Here is a 21,605-nt window from a genome sequence, read left to right on the forward strand (position 1 = left end):
CAGTTCGCTGGGCGTTGTCAGACTACTCTGTACTATCTCGTCGACACTGACAGTGCAGTAACTCCTCTTTTTGTTCAGTGCGGTACATCACCATTTACTCCGCTTTTCTGCACCCCTCTGACACCCCAGGCTGCGCCTCAGTCTCACATCTCACGTACATCCGTTCCAACCCCTCGTCGCGGTCATCCGACAATTATTGGAATCTGCCTCTTCGACGACGCCTCCAAATCCAGTCGCAAAATCGCAAGCTTGTGCAGTCTTCAACAGAATATATTTCTAGCTCCATTATTGCTCGACCCTACGGAGTAGTGTGGGGTGGTAATGGAAGACAGGCTGCGGGGTGGACAACGGTTGTTGCATGACCAAGATCCCTGATCCCAAACGAGGCAACGTGGACGACCCTCGGTGCCAATCACGCCTTGTCTCCTGCCCAGCTCGTGTACCCTTTTCCTGCCTTATCATTCGGACGCCACCTCGCTTCTCGCTTTCCCCGCGGATTGTGCTGGGCTTCGAGGTAGTTCATTCCTTTTGTCGGCAGCAGCCAAGCACTGCGCTCGGCGGCCGGAATGCCTAGTCAGTGTGAGCGTGAGCATTCTTTTCTGCCTTCTACGTCCGCATCCCACCTTTTGTCACCGTCACCTTCCAGGCATTTGGACCAACATTCGCACGATCAAACGGCGTCATTAGCGGATTCGCCACCATGCGATACGCCGGGTTTGCCGCGTGAGCCTGAAGTCTTGCCATTTGGGGAATCTTCGCGGTTTCGTTCACAAGACATGGCGCCGGATGATGATGCGCATCCTGCGGGCGCCCATGCGGCCAACCTGCCAGAGCAGCGTTTAGAGCGGCCTGTGGATGGGTTGGATTCCATCGCGACCTCTCTTCAAGACCCCTATTCCGATGAGGCGCTCTCCGCTTTCATGTCGGTACCTCATTATCCGGAGGCAACCAGTCACAGGACGAGCATTCCAGTGTCCGAAATCGTTAATGCGGTTATTGAACCAGGAGACTTCTTTCGTCGCCAGAGCACGTCTAGCCAGAGAATTTCAGGATCCCAGATCTCTCCGCCAATGGAACTGTATGTGTCCGATTCGGAGATGACTGATACACTGTCGGAGGTGGGCGGCGTGCCTCTAGACGAATATCACATAGAACAAATGAGGCTGGCCGAGTTTGCCAGCCGGTTCGTCCATGAGGCGATTGCTCAGAACAACCACGCCGCAGTGTCAGAAACAACCGAAGAAGCCAGCGCAACGGATTCGGTGATGCAATACGAGCTTCATACGTCTGGGCAAGAGCCAATATCATTCTCAACGGCGGAGGACGACGATGACACGCGGAAGTTCTACCTGGACTATGGCGATGATGACTACGAGACCAATTCCCAGTCTTCCTCTAGCGGTGACGGCCACTCGCATGTTTCAAACGTCGATTTGGACGATTTTTATCGACCGCCGGGTTACACGTATGGCTCCCAAATGTCTGGATTCGACCCTGCTTCCAGCCATGAGGATCATACCAACTTCTTTTCCGACGCCGAGGACGCAAATACTGACCCAGCCGCGGACCCTCACTTTGCAGAGTCCGTCATACATCATGGAACCAGTGAGTATCCAACATGTTCGTGTCTCAGCCTGATTGCTAATCTGGCGACAGCCCAAGAGAGAAACTATGATATTGACCAGTTTATTTCGCAATGGCTCTACCAATCGTCTACTGCGTCGATACCAATGCTGTCACTATCGCCGCAGGTATTTCTTCAGAGTACTTTATCCAACATCATGCGATGGCAGCCACCGGCGAAGATCACGCGGCCGAGCGGTTATACTGGAGACTTCTACGACATCCAACAGATCCCCTGGTGGGAGAGGTTGCGGGTGAGGCGAGCTGATGCGCGCCGGTTGCGAGACCAGACGTATGAATCGTACCAAAATCTTCCACAATACAGCCAGCGACGGACAGGGAGGAGGCTGCCTGAGGAAGAGTTTTATTTCCAGGGAAAATCGATGTACACGGCTCACAAAGCCACGATCGAACACTTCCAGCTCCGCAACCTGATGTCCGTTCCCGCGTACAACACTGTACACTTTGCGCACGAATCCAAGTTGTATTCGTGGGTTCCGGCATATGACGACTTGCAATGTCTGATCGACCTGTCCGTACCTAATGCTGAGTCCGGTTTTCAGGGCCCGGTCAAGATTTCGACCATGAAAACGGCTGTAGGTGTATCTATTGCCGGCGGCTTCTTCGGAGAATATGCCGTGCGGGCTATGGGGACTGAAACCAAGGGAGTGGAAGGATACGTTACAAAAGACCCCAACGGAATCACCAACCACATCGATATCATCCCAAGTCGCACGAATCGGTCGCCAATCGGGATTTTTGCTTCTAATGATCGCCATGTGCGGACACTAGATTGCGAAACTAACACCTTTCTTACTGATCATGAACTCACGCATGCGGTCAACTGTACATCTACTTCACCTGATGGTCGGCTCCGTATCGTTGTCGGCGACTCCCCCGATGCCTGGGTCGTTGAAGCGGAGACAGGCCGACCGGTTTACCCTCTGCGTGGACATAAGGATTTCGGCTTCGCCTGCGCCTGGTCCCCGGATATGATGCAGGTCGCCACTAGCAATCAAGACAAGTCAGCGATAATCTGGGATGCACGGACATGGCGCATGCTGGAGAAGATCGAGTCCGACGTAGCGGGCTACCGGTCTCTACGATTCTCTCCAGTCGGCGGAGGTCCGCGCACCCTGCTGCTCTGCGAACCGGCAGACCGGATAGTGATTGTCAATGCACAAACATACCGATCGCGCCAGGTCCACGACTTCTTTGGTGAAGTTGGAGGAGCAGACTACTCGCCTGATGGAAGCACAATATGGGCAGCCAACACGGACGAGCGGTTTGGTGGGTTTATGGAGTACGATCGGCGGCAGTGGGGGCAGCAGTATGGCTTGCAGCAGTCACCGAATGAATGGGTCAAGGAGGCAGATCTTGACGAAGATGAGCGCTGTATACTCAGCGAACGAGAACGACAGTCGAGGCACTTGTGGAATTTATGCGACGAGGGGCACGAGGAGTTGCTGCTGTGCTAGCCATCAGACCTTTTCCTTTGTTGTAAGTTATATTACGTTGGTTTATGCCGGTTGTTTGGGTTGCAGCATTTCAGCGGAGATACCACATCATACCCATGTACACTGAACTATATTAAATACCACTTTTGATTACAGGTGGATATTACCATAATGGCTCATATTTAACTTCAATGACGTAGTTGTTATTAGCCACCTGTGGCTTGGCTCTGCAGTTATTTCCCAAATTCAATCTAGTCTAGGAAGAGCTGGGTTCATCAGCCAGTGAACAGCCAGTATTTGCTGATCGGCGATCTCAGCTTCGCACAGCCACAAACCCCTCCCCCTCAGTTCTAATGCTCACCCAAAATAAATAGACAGCTCATCCCCTACCAAAGCTGTACGGTCCCCCTTTTACCGTTATTCAATCCATCAGTCCATTCCAGTTTACTCCCACTCATATTCACGAGACCAAGATGTCCTTGCAAAACATCCTCGTCGACGCCGTCAAGTCCCACTTCGACAAGGACGACGACAAAGACGACCTGAAGCCAGCTCTCTCCCATGCCTCCGCCAACGCTTCCTCCGAAGACTCCAATCTCTTCTCACAAGCTCTTTCCTTTATCAACCAGCGTAAGTCTGAAGGTGTCCAAGATGACATCGACGAGGAGCAGGCTGTGAACGCCCATCGACGCTACGAGCAAGGCGGAAACATGGACTCAAAGGACTTTGGTGCTGGCGCGGCGTTGCAGGCGCTGAAGATGTTCAATTCAAGCTCAGGCCAGGAGACAGGTGGTGGAAAGGATAAGAATGCGTTCATTGGGATGGCCATGGCGCAAGCCGCGAAGATGTGGGAAGAGAAGGCTGGAAAAGGGGAGGCTGTAAGTTTGCGTCCTTTCTGTTTACTGTTGCATCTTCATGTGGGTTTGCGATGAATGTCATTGTCAGCTAACGATTGTGCGTGCAGAGCGGAGACAAGCAGTCCGCTATTAACCAGGCGGCGGAAATGGCGTTCAAGATGTACTTGAAAAGTCAGATGAGTGGAAGTGAGGGCACTGGTGGTCCCGGCGGGCTCATGAGCCTTGCTAGCAAGTTCTTGAAATGAGCTGGCTAGAGTTGCAGAACGATCTGCTGGCATTGTTCGGAACCCGGTATGTGATTGGGAGTTGCTGCAATCTATAGTTCATTGCGCTAGCTTTTAGTGTTTTTACATACGAAGTCAATTCGTAAATGAACGAGAAGTGCGATTAGTGACGATTTGATACGCCGTAGATTCCTTTTAGTAATTCTTTCTGACTTGGGTCTCGTTGGGTCGGAAGGGGAGGCTTTTTGGGCTGCCCATTTAGCGACTTGCGACTTGAACTTTCCCACAACATCAGCCTCGTCAACAATCAACCGCCGCCTTTCAGACCTTCTCTTTAGGTGCTAGCATATTCCATTCACGCATCGTCGACAAGTCTACAGCTGCAAGCCAGCAACTTATCCAATCCACAATTTGCGCAGACACTCGACCCAGCAGCCTGCCTGCTTGACCGAATCACGGCAAACTGACGTGGGACTTCAAGAACCCACCGGGATTTGATGTAACTGGGTCTCGAGCTTGCAGTGCCATCGTTCCCCACCAGTGCCCGGTGCAATGATTCCCGAGAAAGAATCTTTGGAGCGAAAGCCGAGAACGTCGATTGCCGAGAATATGTCGAAGCTGGGGTGGGGTTTCAGTGGCGAAATGCGGGAATCCTGACACACAAGTGCTGTTCCAAAGAATGTCGAGAGCTCGTAGCTCGAAGGTGTGATTCCGCATCAAACCTGTGTCATTTGTCGTGATGCTTTATAGTGCGTCGGCACCTGCGTTGTTCTTCGCTAGCTGCTAGCTTCTTCCAGATCTGCAGCTGCACCTTGTCTGCCGTCATGGTAGATCGGCCAGCAGCTGTCCGTGGTGTGGCAGCGGCGTTCCTCTCGCTGTCCAGTGTTGCCGTTATTTTGCGTTGCTATGTGCGTCTGCGCATTGTCAAGGCCTTTGGCGGAGATGATATAGTTATGTTAGCTGCAATGGTAAACCTCTCCTTTCCTGTCTTTGTTTAGGGTCGGCGCTAAATCTGCAGCTACTTTACATCATGTTCTGCGGTTGCATGATCGGCGGGTCTCTCTGGGGAACAGGGAAGCATCTCTTTGAGCTGACTTCCGAGCAACGAACTACTGCAATGGAAGTATGTAGCTTCCCTAGTTCATGCGCAGGTGTCAGCTTCAAATTTCACTGACCTTCCAGTACTGGTGGTTCTGCAATATCTCATACGCCGTCTCCTCCGTGCTTGCCAAAGTATCCGTTTGCATCTTTCTCCTCCGCGTGATGCCCTTCCCCTGCCATCGGGCAGCACTCTATACGGTCACGGTTCTCGCAGTTTGCAGTGGCATACCATTCTTCGTCCTGTTGGTCATACAGTGCTCTCCTGTCTCATTCTGGTGGACTCGGATGAGGGGCGATACAAATGGACACTGTGGATATGTCGACGCTATAGCAATAATGTTGTACATATTCAGTGCTTCGTCGGCGCTCTTCGATTTCACAGTAGCTTTGCTGCCTGTTATCCTCGTCCGCAATCTGCAGATGAATCGACGGACTAAGGCAGCTGTTGCGGGTCTTCTGGGGATGGCATGTGTGTGCGTCATTCCATTGTTTCTCCTTGCTGATGTCTTCTTTGGTATGCTAAGAGCAGGCAAATGTAGTGCGAGCATCGCCATCATCATTCGGTTAGCTTTCGTTCAGACAATCCATGACCCTGACTATCTTTGTATGTCTTCACCCTCCGTGGTGCTACCAGCCCCCAAATCCAATGCCAATGCTAATAAACTACTTTCACACAGACGGAACCGTTCAAGTGAGCACTAATTGTCCTCCTTCAAAGCCAAACCTCTGACAAAAATAGATTGCAATCTGGTCCTGCATAGAGGTCGGCCTTTCCATAACAGCGGGGTCCCTCGCAACAACCCGCCCCTTGTTTCGCATCCTCCACAATCGGTCCTCTTCCCCATACAACCCCTTCGACGACCCTTCGACCCCTAGCAATGACCGAAACAAGCATCGCCGCTCCATATCCTGGTCTGAACCTTATCCTAGCTCCCGATCCAGACGCACCTCAAACCGCATTCTTGCCCTTGAAAATGACCTCGGCTTCAACTTTGGTTCCGGCCGAAACAACTCAATCTCGACCTCGAGTCGTCGTCGCTCTCGTTCTTCAAAGTCTACATCTCGTCCCAGTACAAGCCGCAACAAACGCCGCAGCGGCGTCACAACCGAGGGCCGGCCAAGCTCTAACTTCTATGAACCGTATATCGGCGTAGAGATGTTGAAGATGCAGTCGACCACTGACGTGGAAGGCGGCCGGACAGATGACACTGAAGGGTCGTCACACCCTGCTCCTGGCACGGAACTGTTGGACCCAACTACCGACCCTAATTCTTCTGGTCTTGGTGAATTTGCCGGACGGCCGGAGGGCCTTCAGGTTCCAGAGCCGACATCGACGGCTAGGTCGAGAATTGGGGTTCATAGCACGTTTAGACTTTCGAGTAGTAATAATACGACGGGTAATGAGGCTACTGGTAGTGGGAAAGAGTCAGGGTTTGGAAGGAACAGTGACAGTGCCGCAGGCTAGGGCTCAATCGGGAAGGCTGCTTACAGTACTACCCATGCTAGACAGCAGCGTCGAACTATACCGCACACCTCACCACCGCTGTAATGCGCCCACGACGTTGGACGTCACGAGATGGATTAGCGGAGATAGGCAGCACTCTAGCTGTGGTCTGGGAGACTACTCCTGAAGTGAAGGCCCATTGCGTCAAGGAGTGCAGTGTTCAAGCCAGTTCGTTGCATTACTTCCTTGCGGGCAGTAGCGAGTCTGAACTTTATCGCCAACGGCCCATGAGGTCGTACCGCGCAGGCGGCGAATGTTCGCGCTTTTTTTTTCTCACAATTGGGGTCTTAGTGCAATTGGATGGCCAGAAGAGCAAGGTTAGGATCAGCAGTATTTTCTCCCCATTTTCCACCTTTTACTGTATAGCGCTCTCTCAGGGCTGCCGCAAGTACGCCGACCATGGTAGAATTCTGTCCACTATTAAAGCTACTCGACCTTACTGATGGCAGAGCTTTAAACAAGTAGTGGATGAATGACAGTAATCAGCGGCTTTTCACTGCCTTATTCGCTCATTCCATGCGAGGAATAAAGCTTTAGGATTTGGAGTTTATAGGCGATGAAGTTTCCAAGACAATTTCTGAAGCCCTGGACTAGGTTGTAACTTCCTGCGAAAAGGGCAGGCTAGCGTGGATCGATGGAGGAATCTCAGTTTGCATTGCCATACCTTGGAGAATGAACTATGATATAGTATAACGCGTTTTCACCTCATCAATCCTACATACAATGACGATCAATCGCGAATTCGCGGCTGATTTGCAAAGAAAAATAATCAGGTATACAAACAAGTGCGAGTCAGGTATGGTATGGTATCGTCTCAGAAATCCAGATGGTCGCTTTAGTGGTATAGAGTTCTAGAAACTGAGAGAAAAGGACCAGACCAACAAGAAACAGGAAGGGAACTTGGCGACGAACTCAGAATAAAAAACCGTCTAGTGGCCGAAGCAAAGTTATAGGATAGGGTAAAAAGAAGAATTGTAGGGTAAAGAAGAAGTAAAACGATCACCAGTCGTCGTCGTCATCCTGCTTCCCCTGCATCGCGCTCTGCCGTGCCCTCAGGGCTTCGGCAAGACCACCAGCAAGACTAGCATTGGAAACGCTGCTTGGGGTGCCGCGACCACTTGCACCAGAAGAATCTCCTTGCGAATTCATGCTGACAGCACTATCGCGGGGTGCAGGTGGAGGCGCAGGTGCTGTTTTACGGCCTGCCATGTTGGGCCTTTTAGCGGGGGGCGGAGGCGCCGCTTTGGCTTTCGCTGCAGCAACTGCGGCGGATCCATTCACTGGTGCTGGGCTTGCTCGGGGAGCAACTGGAGGTGGAGGTGGAGGTGCGGGTTTAGGCGTGGGTGCAACTTGCTCCTCGAGATATGCTTCGGGTGTCCAGCCTTGCGCTGAGGTTTCGAGGTTCATGCACAGCCACCAGCCTGGGAAGTGTTAGGAAGATGTTCAATAATTTGGGAAAAGATATACTGACCGTTTCCTTCTTTGGAAACGATTTCCACAATTTGTCCTGCGCTAATCGATAACATGCCATTGTTGTCGCTGCTGAAGTCGTACAGGGCCTTTGCTTTCTTCGGTCCTGCAGCTGCAGGTGGTGCGGGAGGAGGCGGGGGTGGTGCCCTTGCGGAGGCAGTAGATGAAGTACGTGAATGGGATGCTGCAACGGCTGCCACTGGTTGAGGAACGGGTCTGGACGCTGGTGTCGGTTGCGCCGCGGCTGTTTGAGGCGTGGGCTGTGGTATAGGCCGACGCTCTGGTACAGGTCTGGAAGCCAGTTTGGACGGGCCACCGCCTGGACCGCCAGGACGAAGAAGTTTTCCTTTCGTGACGGGCCGGGCAGCTACTTGTTTCCCTCGTGGGGTAGGCTTGGAGACAGAGTTTGGAGGTTCGCCTGGACCTGTGTGGATCGTTCCACTCTTGTAGCTGTCAACCTGCGATCCGTCCTTGACTACCTTGACAGTGGCTAGTTTGCCCGGTTTCTTGTTGTATTCAATCCTACCGTTGTTAATAAGGGCCGCCATCCAGGTTGAACGGAACTTACTCTGGGCCGATCTTCAAATTCAACTGACCTCGAAGAGCATTGTGCAGATGAGTAAAAAACTCAGTCTTGAAAACGCAATTGCAGAGCGGATCTGGCTCTTGTCCGCCCACCACTAACGAAAACCAATCGTCTCGGTAGCTAGAAGCACTGACGGTCTTGATGGCTCCGATAGGGATAGTTCTCTCCGATGAAATGACAAGTTGGTTATTGACGAAGTTTTGGGACACAATGTAAACATGTCGATTGGTCTGTGCATGTTAGAGAGAACTCTTACAGCGAATAAGGGACATACCAAGACGAAGATGCGTGGCGAAGGCTTGCTTGAGCGACCGAATTTCGAAACAAGAACCTCTCCGCGGCAGGAGAATAGGACATCATCAGAGGCTAAAAAAGTCAGAAAAATCATCCCGAAACCTCATGAAAATACATACTACTAATAGCCGCGCCGCTGCGAATCATCTCTCCAGGACCACCTTTGTTGCTGATACCAACGTAATCACCAAGGAACCGTCGAGAACCAAGAATGCTCATTCTCCTACGCTCTTTTCGGCCACCCAAGATCGTATGCCCTTGGTCACGTAATTTGAGCAACTCAAGTCCTCCATTCATTCGGCGCCAGAAGCGCTGGATACGGATGGCACACTCGGTACGGTACCGTAAATAGTTTCGCCATGCGCGCTGAATACGAATAGCCATGTTGTGCCAGTAGCGGTCGCGCATAGCCTCCAAGGCAAAGAGCGTTTCGGGGGTTTTGATAAATACCTTTGTGATACCCATTTGGTACTCCTCGGCCGGAATCCGAGTGTCCTTCAGAATCTGGCGCGCTCCTGTTTCCACGTCGCCCGTCCAGGTGTAATCACCGGCATAGGACGTCTTCGGAGACAGCAGATAGAAACGTTCAACGAACTTGTCGAAAGTCTGGCGGTACGCGAAACCAGCCCGACGAATGCGGACGTTCTCCTGAAGACCAAGGTATTTGATCTGGTGAAGAACATTGCTCTCGTTAAACTCTTTCGGCGCTTTATTATCATTAGGCTTAATGGTTCGAATATATGACGGTTGGGCTTTCATGAGCGTTGCTACTAGATCATTGGCAGAAGCCTTGATCTTGTCACTTGCCGTAGGTGGTCGGCGCTTGTCATCTTGGTTGACCTGTTCCGGGAAAAGAGTGTGAACGAAATGGTTGCTACTCGATTGAACAAGATTCAGCAAATCCTTGAGCAGCTGGTCCTTGTTCTTGTCTGTCATTCCCTGGACAGCGTAGCTAACATCGCCGGCGTAGTGTTTGATAATGAACTGGCCCTGACGGTTCTCGAAATTCGGGTTCTGTCCAAGGAAGTTCAGCCGTCCAACGAAAGTGTTGTCCGCGGCTCCTGAGTCAGCGTGCGCCGTCGCGCAAGCATCATTCAGGGCAGCGAAGACACCAGGGGGCCGCTTATCTTCAATCAACGAACACACAACCTTGTTATCGAAGTACTTGATCGGCGTCCACGTAATTTGCTCACGCTCGTACTCATCTTGTTCAGCCTTGAGTGTCAACTGAATGAAGATCTGTTGCAGCTTCTCATTGACATAGTTGATACATAGCTGCTCGAACGAGTTCTTCTCAAAGATTTCGAAACCGTAGATATCGAGAATGCCAATTGAATTTGCAACTGCTCCCTTGGCAGTCAAGGATTGATTGACGCGTCCTACAATCCAGTCGAAGAGGTTGAAGTAAATTGCCTTGGCCAGAGCATCCCGTACGGCCAGAGCTTGGGTGGTATTCAGTGGCACCTCATAAACGGAGCCACGGCGACCACCTCGACTAGTCTCCATCATGCGAATGGTCAATGCCTGGTTAACTTGACCAGCGTCAACCTCTAATAAGTATGCGACGAAGTCAACCACTGATTGGTCTGTAATCGCAGCATTGCCGGAATCATCTTCGGCGAACTGAATGTTACCCATCCACAGAATTGCTGCTAGCATACGGAAAACGTTATCCTGCTCAGCTTCCGACATTCCAATGACAGACATCGCATTTAGCGTATCTTGAAACTCCGCCACATCGTCGACGCCAGGGACATCGAAACACTTCGACCGGCTCGTATATAAGTAGGACTGAGGCTGCTGTACACCGAACGAGTCTGTATCAGATTAGCAAGCGCAATACCAGATCAAAGCCACTGAAGTTTACCTCTGTATTTCTGCGGCGCGCCCTTGGCGAACTGGTAAAAGATGTGAAAGTTGCGCTCATTGGTAATTTGTCCCACCACTCTCGACTTCTCCAGTAGATAGTTGGTGATATTAGCACCGACGGGCTCGCCTTGGGCGTTGAACTCCAACTCCAAGTACTTTCCAAACCGTGAGGAATTGTTGTTGCGCAACGTCTTCGCGTTACCGAACGACTCCAGTAGAGGGTTGGTTGCTAAAACCATGTCTTTCGTCTGCTGAATAGATGAATCGCTTCCCCCGGAAACACTGGCAATGTACTGCATGATCCGCTTCGCCGCCTCGGTTTTACCAGCACCCGACTCGCCAGAAATGATCACGCACTGGTTGTCTTTGTACGATTTCATGTTGTAGTAGGCTGATTCGGCAACTGCGAAAACATGTGGAGGGACTTCGAGCCGGTTCTTCCCTCGGTAGGAATTGAGGACGCTGTCGGTATAGATACCCACTAGCCAGGGGATACTCAGTTAGCCAGCCGTCCGAACACAGCACAGGTCAATTACCTACAGTCTCGGAATGGGTTGACAGAGACAAGCACATGTCCAATATAAGTCTGTCGTGAACCGCGTTAGCAAAGAACACGCCCGCGCATCCCCTCCAAGGTTCAAAGCGGCTTACGTAGATCTCGTCATGTTGGAATCGAAGCTTCAAGTTATCGTTGATTGCCTCGTTGGAGATCTTGCTCAGCAGCGTAAGATCTGAAACGCCAATCTCCTTCTTCTTTGTGCTTTCGAAAACGGCTTTTCTGACTTGCGGCTTGCCCCCGGCTTGTCGCCCGTCGCCCACATCAGCGGCGGCCTTGGAGCGACCGAACCGACTCTTCTTCTCCCCGCCAGCAGGACGTCGAGAGTGACCCTGAATGGAATAAGGCTGTCAGTTCATGTCTTTCGCGAAACAAACCCGTATATTAACATATTTCAGACGCCGACTCACCATTGTGAATGTTGCCGACCACCCGGGGTCTTGCGCCTAGGCGACCAAGATATCTGGCCTATCAATTTAATGCAGATGAAAGAAACCGCAAGAAACAGGAATGAACGCAGATAACAAGATGTTCATTCCACTCGGGTATATAGAGGACTTAAGGAAAAAGAGAAAAATCTTGCACCAGAGAAGAATTGGTGGCAGTGAGCACGAGGGGGGGAATGACGATGTGGAGGAGGATCACTCTCAGTCTTGACTCTAGGACCCAGGTCCCTCGATAGATAGTGGACGGAGCGGGCACCGCTTGCGCCACACTCGGACACTCCTTACTCATGTGGCACCGTTGGGTGTCTTTCTCAGGCCGACAACGCGCAATCAGGTAAAAATATCCCTCAGGTGATATTCTTGCTGCCTTTGGGCCAGCGCTTAGGCGGCAAATCTGCGTACTATCGACCTTCCTTGTTCCTGACGGCGTTATTATATCATACTTCCTATCCAACTTGATTCTATCCTCAAATATTTAACAAATAATACAGGTTAACAAATCTTGAGTTTGTCTATCGCTTCCTCCAGTATATTCATTTATGGCTCCTAAATATGTCAATATATAGACCTGTCGTGGTAAAAGCCTGTGGTAGGAATACATCCTCTATATATCTTGGCGCATTGTGCGTGTTACCGATGGTTACTTATGTGCTGCCACACATCCCTCCTTCAGAATATCTTTCTGCCGGAATCTATGACATTCCTACCGTGTCTTCACCGAAGAGGATTCGTGATACTCTCAAACACACGGATGAACGGTGCAACATCCGTGGCAGGAACCGATAATGACAGTTCCGGGGATGTCGCATACCACCTGTAAGACCAGAAACCCGTTCAGGCTACCTCTCCTACAACACTGGTAAAAGCGTCCTTAGACAAGGGGACGCAATTGCCTTTCTTGGACTTAGCACTGGGCCAGTGGTCATAACAGTTTCAATAGAATGCCGGTGGTCCGCTTTTCGGTTTGCTTGATGAAGATGTGTCAGCAGCTGTACCTGGAGATATTGGTTGGTGCCTACAAGTTGAAACTCGAAGTCATTTGCAGAACCAGCTCTTCTGGTGGCGACGTCGGCAAAGAATGTTCACCTAGGCCTTTAGATAATTCGGATGCCACTGACATTCGATGTTTCCTGCTGTTGCTGCTAGGAGAGGCAAATAACTTTCCAGGCCGGACTGTCTCAGAGAGTTGGACTGTATTTTACCTCAGACTTCTTGTTGTGTTTCGTCTTCAAGATAGCGGGAGGATCACCATTACTGAGAAGTTTATAGATGGCGATGGTAGAGAGCGGAGTTGATTAGAGGTATGTACCTAGGTAGAGAACAAACAGCGCCAATTGATGCCACGAGACCAGGGAAGTTCAACGTTCGCCACATGAGAAGGGTATCCGAACAGCACATAAGATAAACGCCGACTATGCGAAAGATCCTATAGATAAATACAGAAGCATATGTGGTGTATGAGGTTCAGCAAAGCTAACTGGACTGACTAAGGCAGTCGAACGAGTCCAAATCAACCAATGCTGTATGACGGGATAGTACTAAAGTCAGAGAAGATTGGGTCGAGGAACGGATCATATGATGATGTGGGCTAGTATGAAACATATGGCAGCCACGGGTTCATAGCAACTGCTAGCTTGCAGACATTCCGGTCCGATTCGGAGGCAGACAGCGTGCATTAGTTCATGGTTTCTCGGGTTTTGAAACTGGAACAGAGGTCGTTGAACTAGCTGCTGGTCCTGAGCGCGGCGTACTGGAAGGGACTTTGGGAGTCTCAGCGACGCTCGCGGGCTGAGTTGCATCCGTTTCCTTCTCAGGCTGCTTCTCTGGACTCTGGCCGAACGAAAAGTATGAGGTGATTGTCGTGAACCATCCCTGCGGCTCTGGTTCAGGCACTTCCTCAGGTTCCACATCCTCTATCATTTTCAGAAGGATCCGTCGAGAGGCTGGAGGTAGATCGCCGTTCTTTTCAAGAGCAATAAATGCTTCCCGGTAAATTCCTACAGTCTCTTCGAGCTCGTTGAGCCGGGCTGCAACGTCATCCCTTCGGTTATTCTCCTTTCTCCGTGATCTCCACGACTCAAAGAGGATCAAACTGCCTGCTACAAGGAACAGAAACGTTTCGCTGATGAAAGTTGCGCCTGATTCAATGGCTTTTGATTCGGACAGTGGCCGTATATGTGGTTTGGGTGCCGGCTTTTCGGCCTCCGATGCGGCAGCCTTCGCCCTGGCAATTGCCTCTTCTTCGGCCCTCGTCTCAGCTTCAGTCTTCACAGTAGGCGATGTGGGTTTATGCTTTCGGAGTTCTGCTTCAGCAGCGGCTCGTCGGGTTGCCGCAGCGTTGTCGCGAATTGTGCCGAGACGGAGCCGCATGTCGAGCCGATGCAGGCCCTGTGCCATAGAGATGCAAATTCGCCGAAATCGCTCATGCTCGCGAGCCTGTGCTTTTATTTGGTTCTGAGCGGGGTCAGTATGTCCTCGCAGGAGATCTCGCGGGTAGGCAAGGGTCACAATAACGTACGGCTATCGGCTTTGACAGCGTGCGGATGACGAGGGAAGAGAGTTTAAGCGTAAGGGACATTGCGGGCTGTGGCCAAGGGGCGGGAAACGAAAAGAAGTGTGTGTTCAATTCAAGTATATGTCAACAGTATATCCATCGCAGGTTTCTGAAAATCAGCCGTGAGTCATTTGACTATAGATAGTGCGAAAACGCTGCTCCATTCTGAAAGGCCGCACCGCCATCGTCATCCTGCCAAGAGAATGGATGCCAAGGGCAGTAAATTCTCGAAAGGGTTAGCTCAGGTGTCAAGCAAATGCTGGGAATTGTGATTGCTTACTCAGCAATACACATTGCTCCGGCCGCGGGTCACCTGTTTGATCTCAGGCGGGAATGTTTATCGATTACTGTTTTGGGGAAAACGTTTTTATCTCCCAGCTCGTGAGACCAAGTTCTTCTGCGCTGTCTTGTCATCCCTTAAGCCCCAGGCCAGGCATCCCCCACCACCGCAAAGATTGACGGCCCGGCGTAGGAGCAAATTTGTCTTTTAGCGTCATTGTTACTATTCATTGTTGTTTTGTTTCTGGTGAGTCGGCGATCCAACTTGCTCCATTATGTGGGGGTCGAGTGATAAAGTACTAACAATAGAGAGTTACAAGGTTATCGGCAGTCCATGTTCATATACCCCCTCTGCTTTTGCGATTGACTGTTCCTATCGTAACCGATGGTCGCTACGCCTGCATGCATATACAATAGCCGCCCGCATTTGTTCGAGAACCGTACCATACATAATTTGACGACCGACGACATAACGAGCGACTTTAATGGAGAGACACCTCCAACCAACAATGGAAGCTCTATCGCCGCGGTCAACAAACCAGATGATAAAACCGAAAGCATCTATGGAGCGAAAAGTCCTAGATAAGAATGCAGCTGCGGCCCAGAAAGCTTCATCAGCAAAGAACCATGCGCCGCCCCCACCAGCGCTAGTCGTGGAGCCCGGAGACGACGGGGAGCAATACTCAACCGGTGCTTTCCTCGGCAAGGGGGGGTTTGCTATTTGCTATGAAGGGACTCTGTTGCGCAACGGTCGTGTCTTTGCAATGAAAGTCGTAAAGTCTGACATGGGCCAGAAAAAGATGCAAGAGAAGGTACGGTGTAGATGAACATCGACTTATAGATAGAAGGCTAATGGTTGTGCATAGTTTCGAACAGAGCTGCAGATACACTCAAAAATGCGTCACCCTCACATAGTCGGCTTTCACCGGGCATTCGTTTACGACCAGTGCATATACGTGATATTAGAGTTATGTCCCAATGGATCAGTGATGGACATGGTGCGAAAAAGGAAATGCTTGAGTTTGCCGGAAGTTCGACGATTCATGGTCCAACTCTGCGGTGCCGTAAAATACCTCCACAAGCGGAATGTTGCGCATCGTGACTTGAAGATGGGCAACTTGTTCTTGGACCGCAACATGGACATCAAGGTCGGAGATTTTGGATTGGCAGCCATGATTATGTCGGAAAAGGACGAGAAGCGGAGGAAGACGTTATGCGGAACACCCAACTACATTGCGCCAGAAGTTCTCGACAGAAGCAAGGGAGGCCATACTCAGAAAGTGGATATTTGGTCCCTGGGAGTGATCTGGTAAGACTATCTGACCCCAGATGCTTGTATTAAGGAGGCGGACTAAATGTGTGACTTTCCTTAGTTTTGCAATGCTTACGGGATATCCACCATTCCAGTCAAAGACCCAAGAAGAAATATATAAGAAAGTGCGAAATCTTACATACGTCTGGCCAAAAGACTCGGAGTGCGCGAACCACATCCCTGACGAAGCTAAGTCATTGGTTAGCTGTTGCCTCAACCTCGATGAACAGAAACGTCCGGAGCCGGACGATATTGTTGAGCATGCATTCTTCAACATGTACAATGGATGTATACCTAAACGGCTAGATCCAAAGTGCAGCGTCCAAAAACCAACTTGGCTCAGAGGGGCCGAGCCGCAAGGCGATGCCATGGCTTTTGGCCATGGCCTAGATTTTGACGAGAAATTCTCGAGTTACATCAGAGATGTAGATGATCCTATCTTACGCTATCGGACCTGCAAAGCAGCATTCTACAGCTCTTGTGGTGTAGGGAGGAAACCAGATGGAACTGCGCGAAAATCTGTTGGACACAATGCCTCAAAATCAGGATTTGCCGAGTGTCTTGCGGAGGAAGAGAAGGGCCTCCAGCCATTGATGCCCCTTCCCGAAGACATGGTCTACAAGTACCCTCATGATCTGATCGGCGATTGGAGCGTCCCTGAATCGCTGCCCCTGAGAAGACAAGACGCTTTAGCGGATACCAGCGTTCTTTCTAGCAGAAGCAGTAGCACATCATTGCGAACAAATACGGTATCTCAATCGAGAACGCAGGCTGCTCTTGCCGCGGCTCAACAGCGGCGGAATGGTTCGCAGAGCCACGCGGCATCCTTACGACAGCAAGCGTTAACAGGCAGAGGTACCATAAGAAAAATACCCTCACTGTGCGACCCACCACAACCGACTATGAAAGCCATGCCTGATGTGCGAGACGCTGGGCTTAACCCGGACCCCGTACCGCCTGTGCCTACTGGAGGGTTAGCTGAGCGTCCAATTCGAACTCGACGAGGCATAGCGGCATCATATTCGGGCACAACCTCAGTCCGGGGTATGGATACTAATGCTGTACCTTCAGTGTCCCAAGCAAGCAATGATCTGGGAATGTTGACGGTGGGAAAGACGCGATCTCAATCACGTAAATTGGAAGCTGCGAATCAAGTAGCTGTCGAACCCCTTCGCGTGCTAAAGGATCGGTCTACATCTACAGGCCCAGAAAACTTGGCCGCGGTCTCGCGACAGAAGTCTGCACGAACAGTTCACAAGGATTTGGGAGGCGTCGCAGCTAGGAAGCCTGATTCTGAAGCGGCGCGGAGGGAGGAGCCTGTCACACGCCAACGAACGGAAGCCCAGCCTCAACCCATGAGTAGCTCTGGAAGCAAAGCTTCGCTGTCATCCACCAACAAGCCAAGGTCGAGTCTCGGGCTGCACGCCCTGCTTCACTCAGATGATCCTTGTGAATTACTACCGGGATCATCGATTGATGATGTTAAAATAGACCTACGGAACATGCTCTCTAACTTGGTTCCTGGTTCGGCGGCCCGACGAAGAGTCGTATCGCAACGGCCGCCGCATGCGTATGTCATCAAGTGGGTGGACTATACGAACCGGTACGGGATCGGCTATGTGCTGGACGATGGTAGTGTTGGCTGTGTGTTCAAAGCCGAGAATGGCCAGCCGGCGAGCGGCGTAGTTCTTCGAGATGGGGAAAAGCACATTCGTCGCAAGGCTCGCAGCCAAGAGAACTCCGATTCCCAGTCATGGTCATATTCTGAAGCTGATCAACTTGTGCCTCGTCACGGAAAACCAGTGGAGTTTTACGAGAACTGTAGCGACGATCTCCTCGAATGCCGTGGCGGTATCTGTAGGGCGTTGATACCACCGTCTTTGTTCGAGGTAAAAGACTCTTCCGGGGGTGTCAAGGTTCGAATGGATTCTGGGATTAGCCGCGCACGCGCAGACGCCGAAAAAATCAAGCGCGTCAAGCTCGTTGACCAGTTTGGAAAGTACATGATCGGATCCCTTGGTCGACATGGCGACGAGACGTTGCTCGACGACGCGGCAACCGACGGAGCCCCTGGACAATTTATTAAATTCTACCAGAGACTAGGCAATGTGGGTGTCTGGGGGTTCGGAGATGGGGCTTTCCAGTTTAACTTCCCAGATCACACAAAGCTGGTCCTGGCACCTGGTCGTACGAGGAACTCATCACCGTGGATGGACTTCTACCATCTCTCACCTACTGCAGCGCGTTACCTCGCAGCGAAAGGCAAGATGCACCCGTCTGGATTCGACACCCGAGCGGTGGTATCAGACGAAATAGCCACGTTCCTCAGCATTGCTTACGGTACAAGCACTAGCGCCATGGACGATAAAATCAGGGAGGTTTTGGATGCGAATTCGTTCCTCCAGAAGATCGCCTTCATCAAAGATGTTCTCAAAAGCTGGATCCGTCAAGGACGATTGGGAGGGCGGCCTTCGTCAGACAAACCGGGTACTGAGATGTTCTGGGAGGGTTCGCAGGAGCGACCTCAAGCAAGCGGCGGTGGCAGTAGCAAATTTGTATGGGTGACAGTGGGCGCGCCTGGAGGCGATGGGGAGTATCGCTCGGTGTCGCTTAGAGACAAGAAAGGTAACAGTGTTGGAGAGAACGACGAGATGGAGGCGCTCAGGGAACGACTGCGATTAGCGGGCTTATAAATTATGACTGATGACCTTGGGTTGTATTCATTGTTTTGGCGAGTTAGGAACTGATAATATATATGAATTGAGCATTATGGAGTACCCCCCTATACATGAAACCAGGGACCGAGTTTATCCTCACGTAGACTAAAAGCGGCTAAATCTGCGACGACCCTGCGGCAGTTCCTCCGTTGTGTGACTATCGCTAGCGTCCCTGCAGTCCCGCCGCCCCAATTCTCGATCCCACCCTTTCCCTCTCTCCTCCTCCTTCTGCAGCCTTCGATATCACACATTCCGCTTCTAACATTCCACGAAATAGATGATTGCTCTCGCCCTTTTGGCCCCCCTTCTGGCGGGCCAGACCATCGGGTCTGTTTCGCCTTCACTCAAGCGAGACGACAGCAAGAGCAATGCCTTCACTCCAGGAACGACCGACGGCTGCCCAGCCGGCTGGCCTACCTGCGGCTCCAGCGGCATCTGCTACAACCCAGACGAAGGAGCAACCTGTTGTCCAGGAGGAACTTGTTCGTCCTTTTCCCTTATCTCTTCAACTAAAGCAAAAGAAAGAAGCGCCAGAGCGATGCTAACAAGCTTCGATAAATGAATTTAGATGCCTGCCCCTCCTCCACCTTCTGCCTGCTAGATCCCTACTGCTGCCCCGACGACCTCACGCCCGAATCCTGCGCGAAAGAATATGGCCTCACTCTTGTCCCGACAAGCCCGCCGTCCGAGTCAACGACATTTCCGCCACCTAAACCAAGCGATAGCGATAGCGAGAACGACAGTGGTGGTCACCACCGACCGACCGCGCACCCGACGTCATCGGATTCCGCGAACAGCAGTATCACCCTTAGTCCGACACCTATCCGGACAAGCTCAGTTGTGCTGTGGCCGAGTCTGAGTGTTATCCCGACGGGGAGTCCCAGTGCGGGACAGGAGCCGGCCTATACAGGGACGGGCGGGAGTTGGCGAGTGAGAGGTGGAGAGTTGGCGACTATTGCTGGTGCTGGGGCTTTAGCCATAGGGGTGCTGTGCTGGGTTTGACTAATTTGGCTTTGGCCTGAGTTTGTCTGATTGATATAGACTGTCTTGCTTTCATTCTTTCTGTACAGCTGCGAGCGGATAGATTTATTCCCGGAGCCGATCTGTTTTCCTCTCGTTTCTTCTTCTCTTCTGTTCAGCGGTTTATACCCAACAGTTCTTTGCATTGCCTGTGATTGCATCGGCTTGGCTCATCCTGTACCTAATTTAGTATTCTTCATCACATTTCCATCTTTTAAGGGACAATATATCCATAACGTTTGATACGTCATCTACACACAAAGTATAGAATATAGATCCTTCTTGAAGATGATCAGCATCTTCTGAAGCGTAAGATTGGCCAATCCTCATTCTGACGTTCTGTTCTGCCTGATCTGCATGCACATCACCTGGTTGAGCCATCCATTGGTCGTGTTTCAGGAGGTCTTGCTGGGTCGCTCGGTTGACGATCTCCGTTACTTTTGTGGTACGGCATTAGTTCTTGGTACGCTATATAAGTAGTAAAATCCGTAGGAATTGGGCCATTCATGTGCACGGTAGCAATGGAGTTTGTGGCATGGGCGCGGTGTGGGATACACATGGAGCGACCACTAGGGTAGGCGATGCTATTATACGAGGATCTCGCTCACTGTCAACGTGAACCAGGTATCTGACCGTTTGTAACTTTTGCAGTTGCCTCAGACCTGCTTTTAACAACTCCAATAAATGTTGTTCCCCAGTTTTCTCGAGCTGTTACGTCTCTGGGTCGCCCTATACGTGAAACGTCTCCAACCCAGTCTACCCCGTAGCTTCTCCAAATTCATACCTGAATATCTTACGATTCCAGAGATATCTACCTAGGTCAATTGTTTGACTTTTTATATCGTACTCAGAATGCATAGCAAGCACAGGATCTTACGCAAGTTTGGGAAAGGTGCAACTGATGTGTCTAGGCACCTAGTGTTAACTGTTTCCTCCCTTGTCTGCTCTGGACTGTAATTCAATTCTGTGAATAGTATGTTTTTCTACCTGCGACTGATCAACTTGCTATCAATTCGCGCATGCATCGAGAGCATTCTCGCGCGCAGGGATTATAAGTTTCGGTTAGACTGCTGTACCTAGTTCCTGAGATGACGGAATTATGGTTCTTCTAGCATAGAAAGGAGATGTGTTCTCGCAAGTCTGCGAATGCAGCTAGCGAGTGTTTGGTATCTAGCGGACGGCGAGATGACCCATTGCAGAAGGGACAAAGTGCTGGTTCATCAGTACTGCTTCTGTTGTTGACCAGAGTATCCACTTCGCCTCACCCCATTTTATGTTTTTTTTTTTTGAAAGCCTGGTTAAAAGCAATCCTGATCTTGACTGGGCAAGTTCTTTCTCAGTTTATCCATGGGGTGCATCTGAAGAAGAGATGTAACCAGTTCATCGTCCAATCTTGGTTCTTTGTTCATGCAAAGTGTTGCGAAGGAACGCGGACGACGTTGACGCGAGGAATTCACACCGCTGGAAGCATATAGGTCATGTTTCATATAGCTTCGGCGCGATGGGTTGCGTCAGGCTTATGCAGTTATCTCCCGAACTGGGCCAAGACGAGATAACGGACGTGAATTTGGAATCAATTAGTATCATGCATTATCATACATTCATTAGTGTGTGTTACGCCTGGGATCATATGCCAATTGAGAGAGTTGTGTCGTCTGTTGTGAGTTAGGCAAGGACGAGGAGTGATCCGGTGTTCCGTGACCACCGCGTCGCCCGGGCCATCTGGTACGATCTGG

At 51.0% G+C, this 21,605-nt stretch overlaps 7 protein-coding genes across 7 annotated transcripts, besides 1 other annotated feature; 5 read left to right on the plus strand and 2 right to left on the minus strand.

Moving 5' to 3' along the window:
* Positions 1-21,605: part of a sequence feature (contig 1.25 1206..229102(1)) that runs on past both edges of the window.
* Positions 777-3,101, plus strand: ANIA_10216 (WD40 repeat domain-containing protein; the record flags this gene model as incomplete). The annotated part of the gene is made up of 2 exons (XM_050612801.1): positions 777-1,605; positions 1,657-3,101. 2 exons carry the CDS (start codon positions 777-779, stop codon positions 3,099-3,101), a joined length of 2,274 nt encoding a protein of 757 aa, XP_050468678.1.
* Positions 3,505-4,332, plus strand: ANIA_10219 (uncharacterized protein). Its single transcript, XM_654068.2, has 2 exons — positions 3,505-3,958; positions 4,045-4,332. Exons 1-2 carry the CDS (start codon positions 3,554-3,556, stop codon positions 4,180-4,182), a joined length of 543 nt encoding a protein of 180 aa, XP_659160.2. The 5' UTR covers positions 3,505-3,553; the 3' UTR covers positions 4,183-4,332.
* On the plus strand, positions 5,192-7,209 carry ANIA_01557 (uncharacterized protein; the record flags this gene model as incomplete). The annotated part of the gene is made up of 5 exons (XM_654069.1): positions 5,192-5,284; positions 5,344-5,866; positions 5,940-5,953; positions 6,002-6,577; positions 6,769-7,209. 5 exons carry the CDS (start codon positions 5,192-5,194, stop codon positions 7,207-7,209), a joined length of 1,647 nt encoding a protein of 548 aa, XP_659161.1.
* On the minus strand, positions 7,617-12,169 carry ANIA_01558 (class I myosin myoA). The gene is made up of 9 exons (XM_050612802.1): positions 11,952-12,169; positions 11,637-11,873; positions 11,526-11,571; positions 10,984-11,466; positions 9,236-10,933; positions 9,097-9,188; positions 8,805-9,052; positions 8,238-8,758; positions 7,617-8,187 (listed from the first exon to the last, which is right to left on the minus strand). The coding sequence occupies exons 1-9, from the start codon at positions 11,952-11,954 to the stop codon at positions 7,766-7,768; spliced, it is 3,750 nt and encodes a 1,249-aa protein (XP_050468679.1). The 5' UTR covers positions 11,955-12,169; the 3' UTR covers positions 7,617-7,765.
* On the minus strand, positions 13,259-14,662 carry ANIA_01559 (OPA3 family protein). The gene is made up of 2 exons (XM_050612804.1): positions 14,506-14,662; positions 13,259-14,441 (listed from the first exon to the last, which is right to left on the minus strand). Exons 1-2 carry the CDS (start codon positions 14,563-14,565, stop codon positions 13,668-13,670), a joined length of 834 nt encoding a protein of 277 aa, XP_050468680.1. The 5' UTR covers positions 14,566-14,662; the 3' UTR covers positions 13,259-13,667.
* On the plus strand, positions 15,306-18,825 carry plkA (the record flags this gene model as incomplete). Its single annotated transcript, XM_654072.2, has 3 exons — positions 15,306-15,632; positions 15,687-16,129; positions 16,194-18,825. The coding sequence occupies 3 exons, from the start codon at positions 15,306-15,308 to the stop codon at positions 18,823-18,825; spliced, it is 3,402 nt and encodes a 1,133-aa protein (XP_659164.2).
* Positions 19,127-19,851, plus strand: ANIA_01561 (uncharacterized protein; the record flags this gene model as incomplete). The annotated part of the gene is made up of 2 exons (XM_654073.1): positions 19,127-19,331; positions 19,418-19,851. 2 exons carry the CDS (start codon positions 19,127-19,129, stop codon positions 19,849-19,851), a joined length of 639 nt encoding a protein of 212 aa, XP_659165.1.

Source organism: Aspergillus nidulans, chromosome VII (assembly GCF_000011425.1).
Source record: "Aspergillus nidulans FGSC A4 chromosome VII".
Lineage (NCBI taxonomy): Eukaryota > Fungi > Ascomycota > Eurotiomycetes > Eurotiales > Aspergillaceae > Aspergillus > Aspergillus nidulans.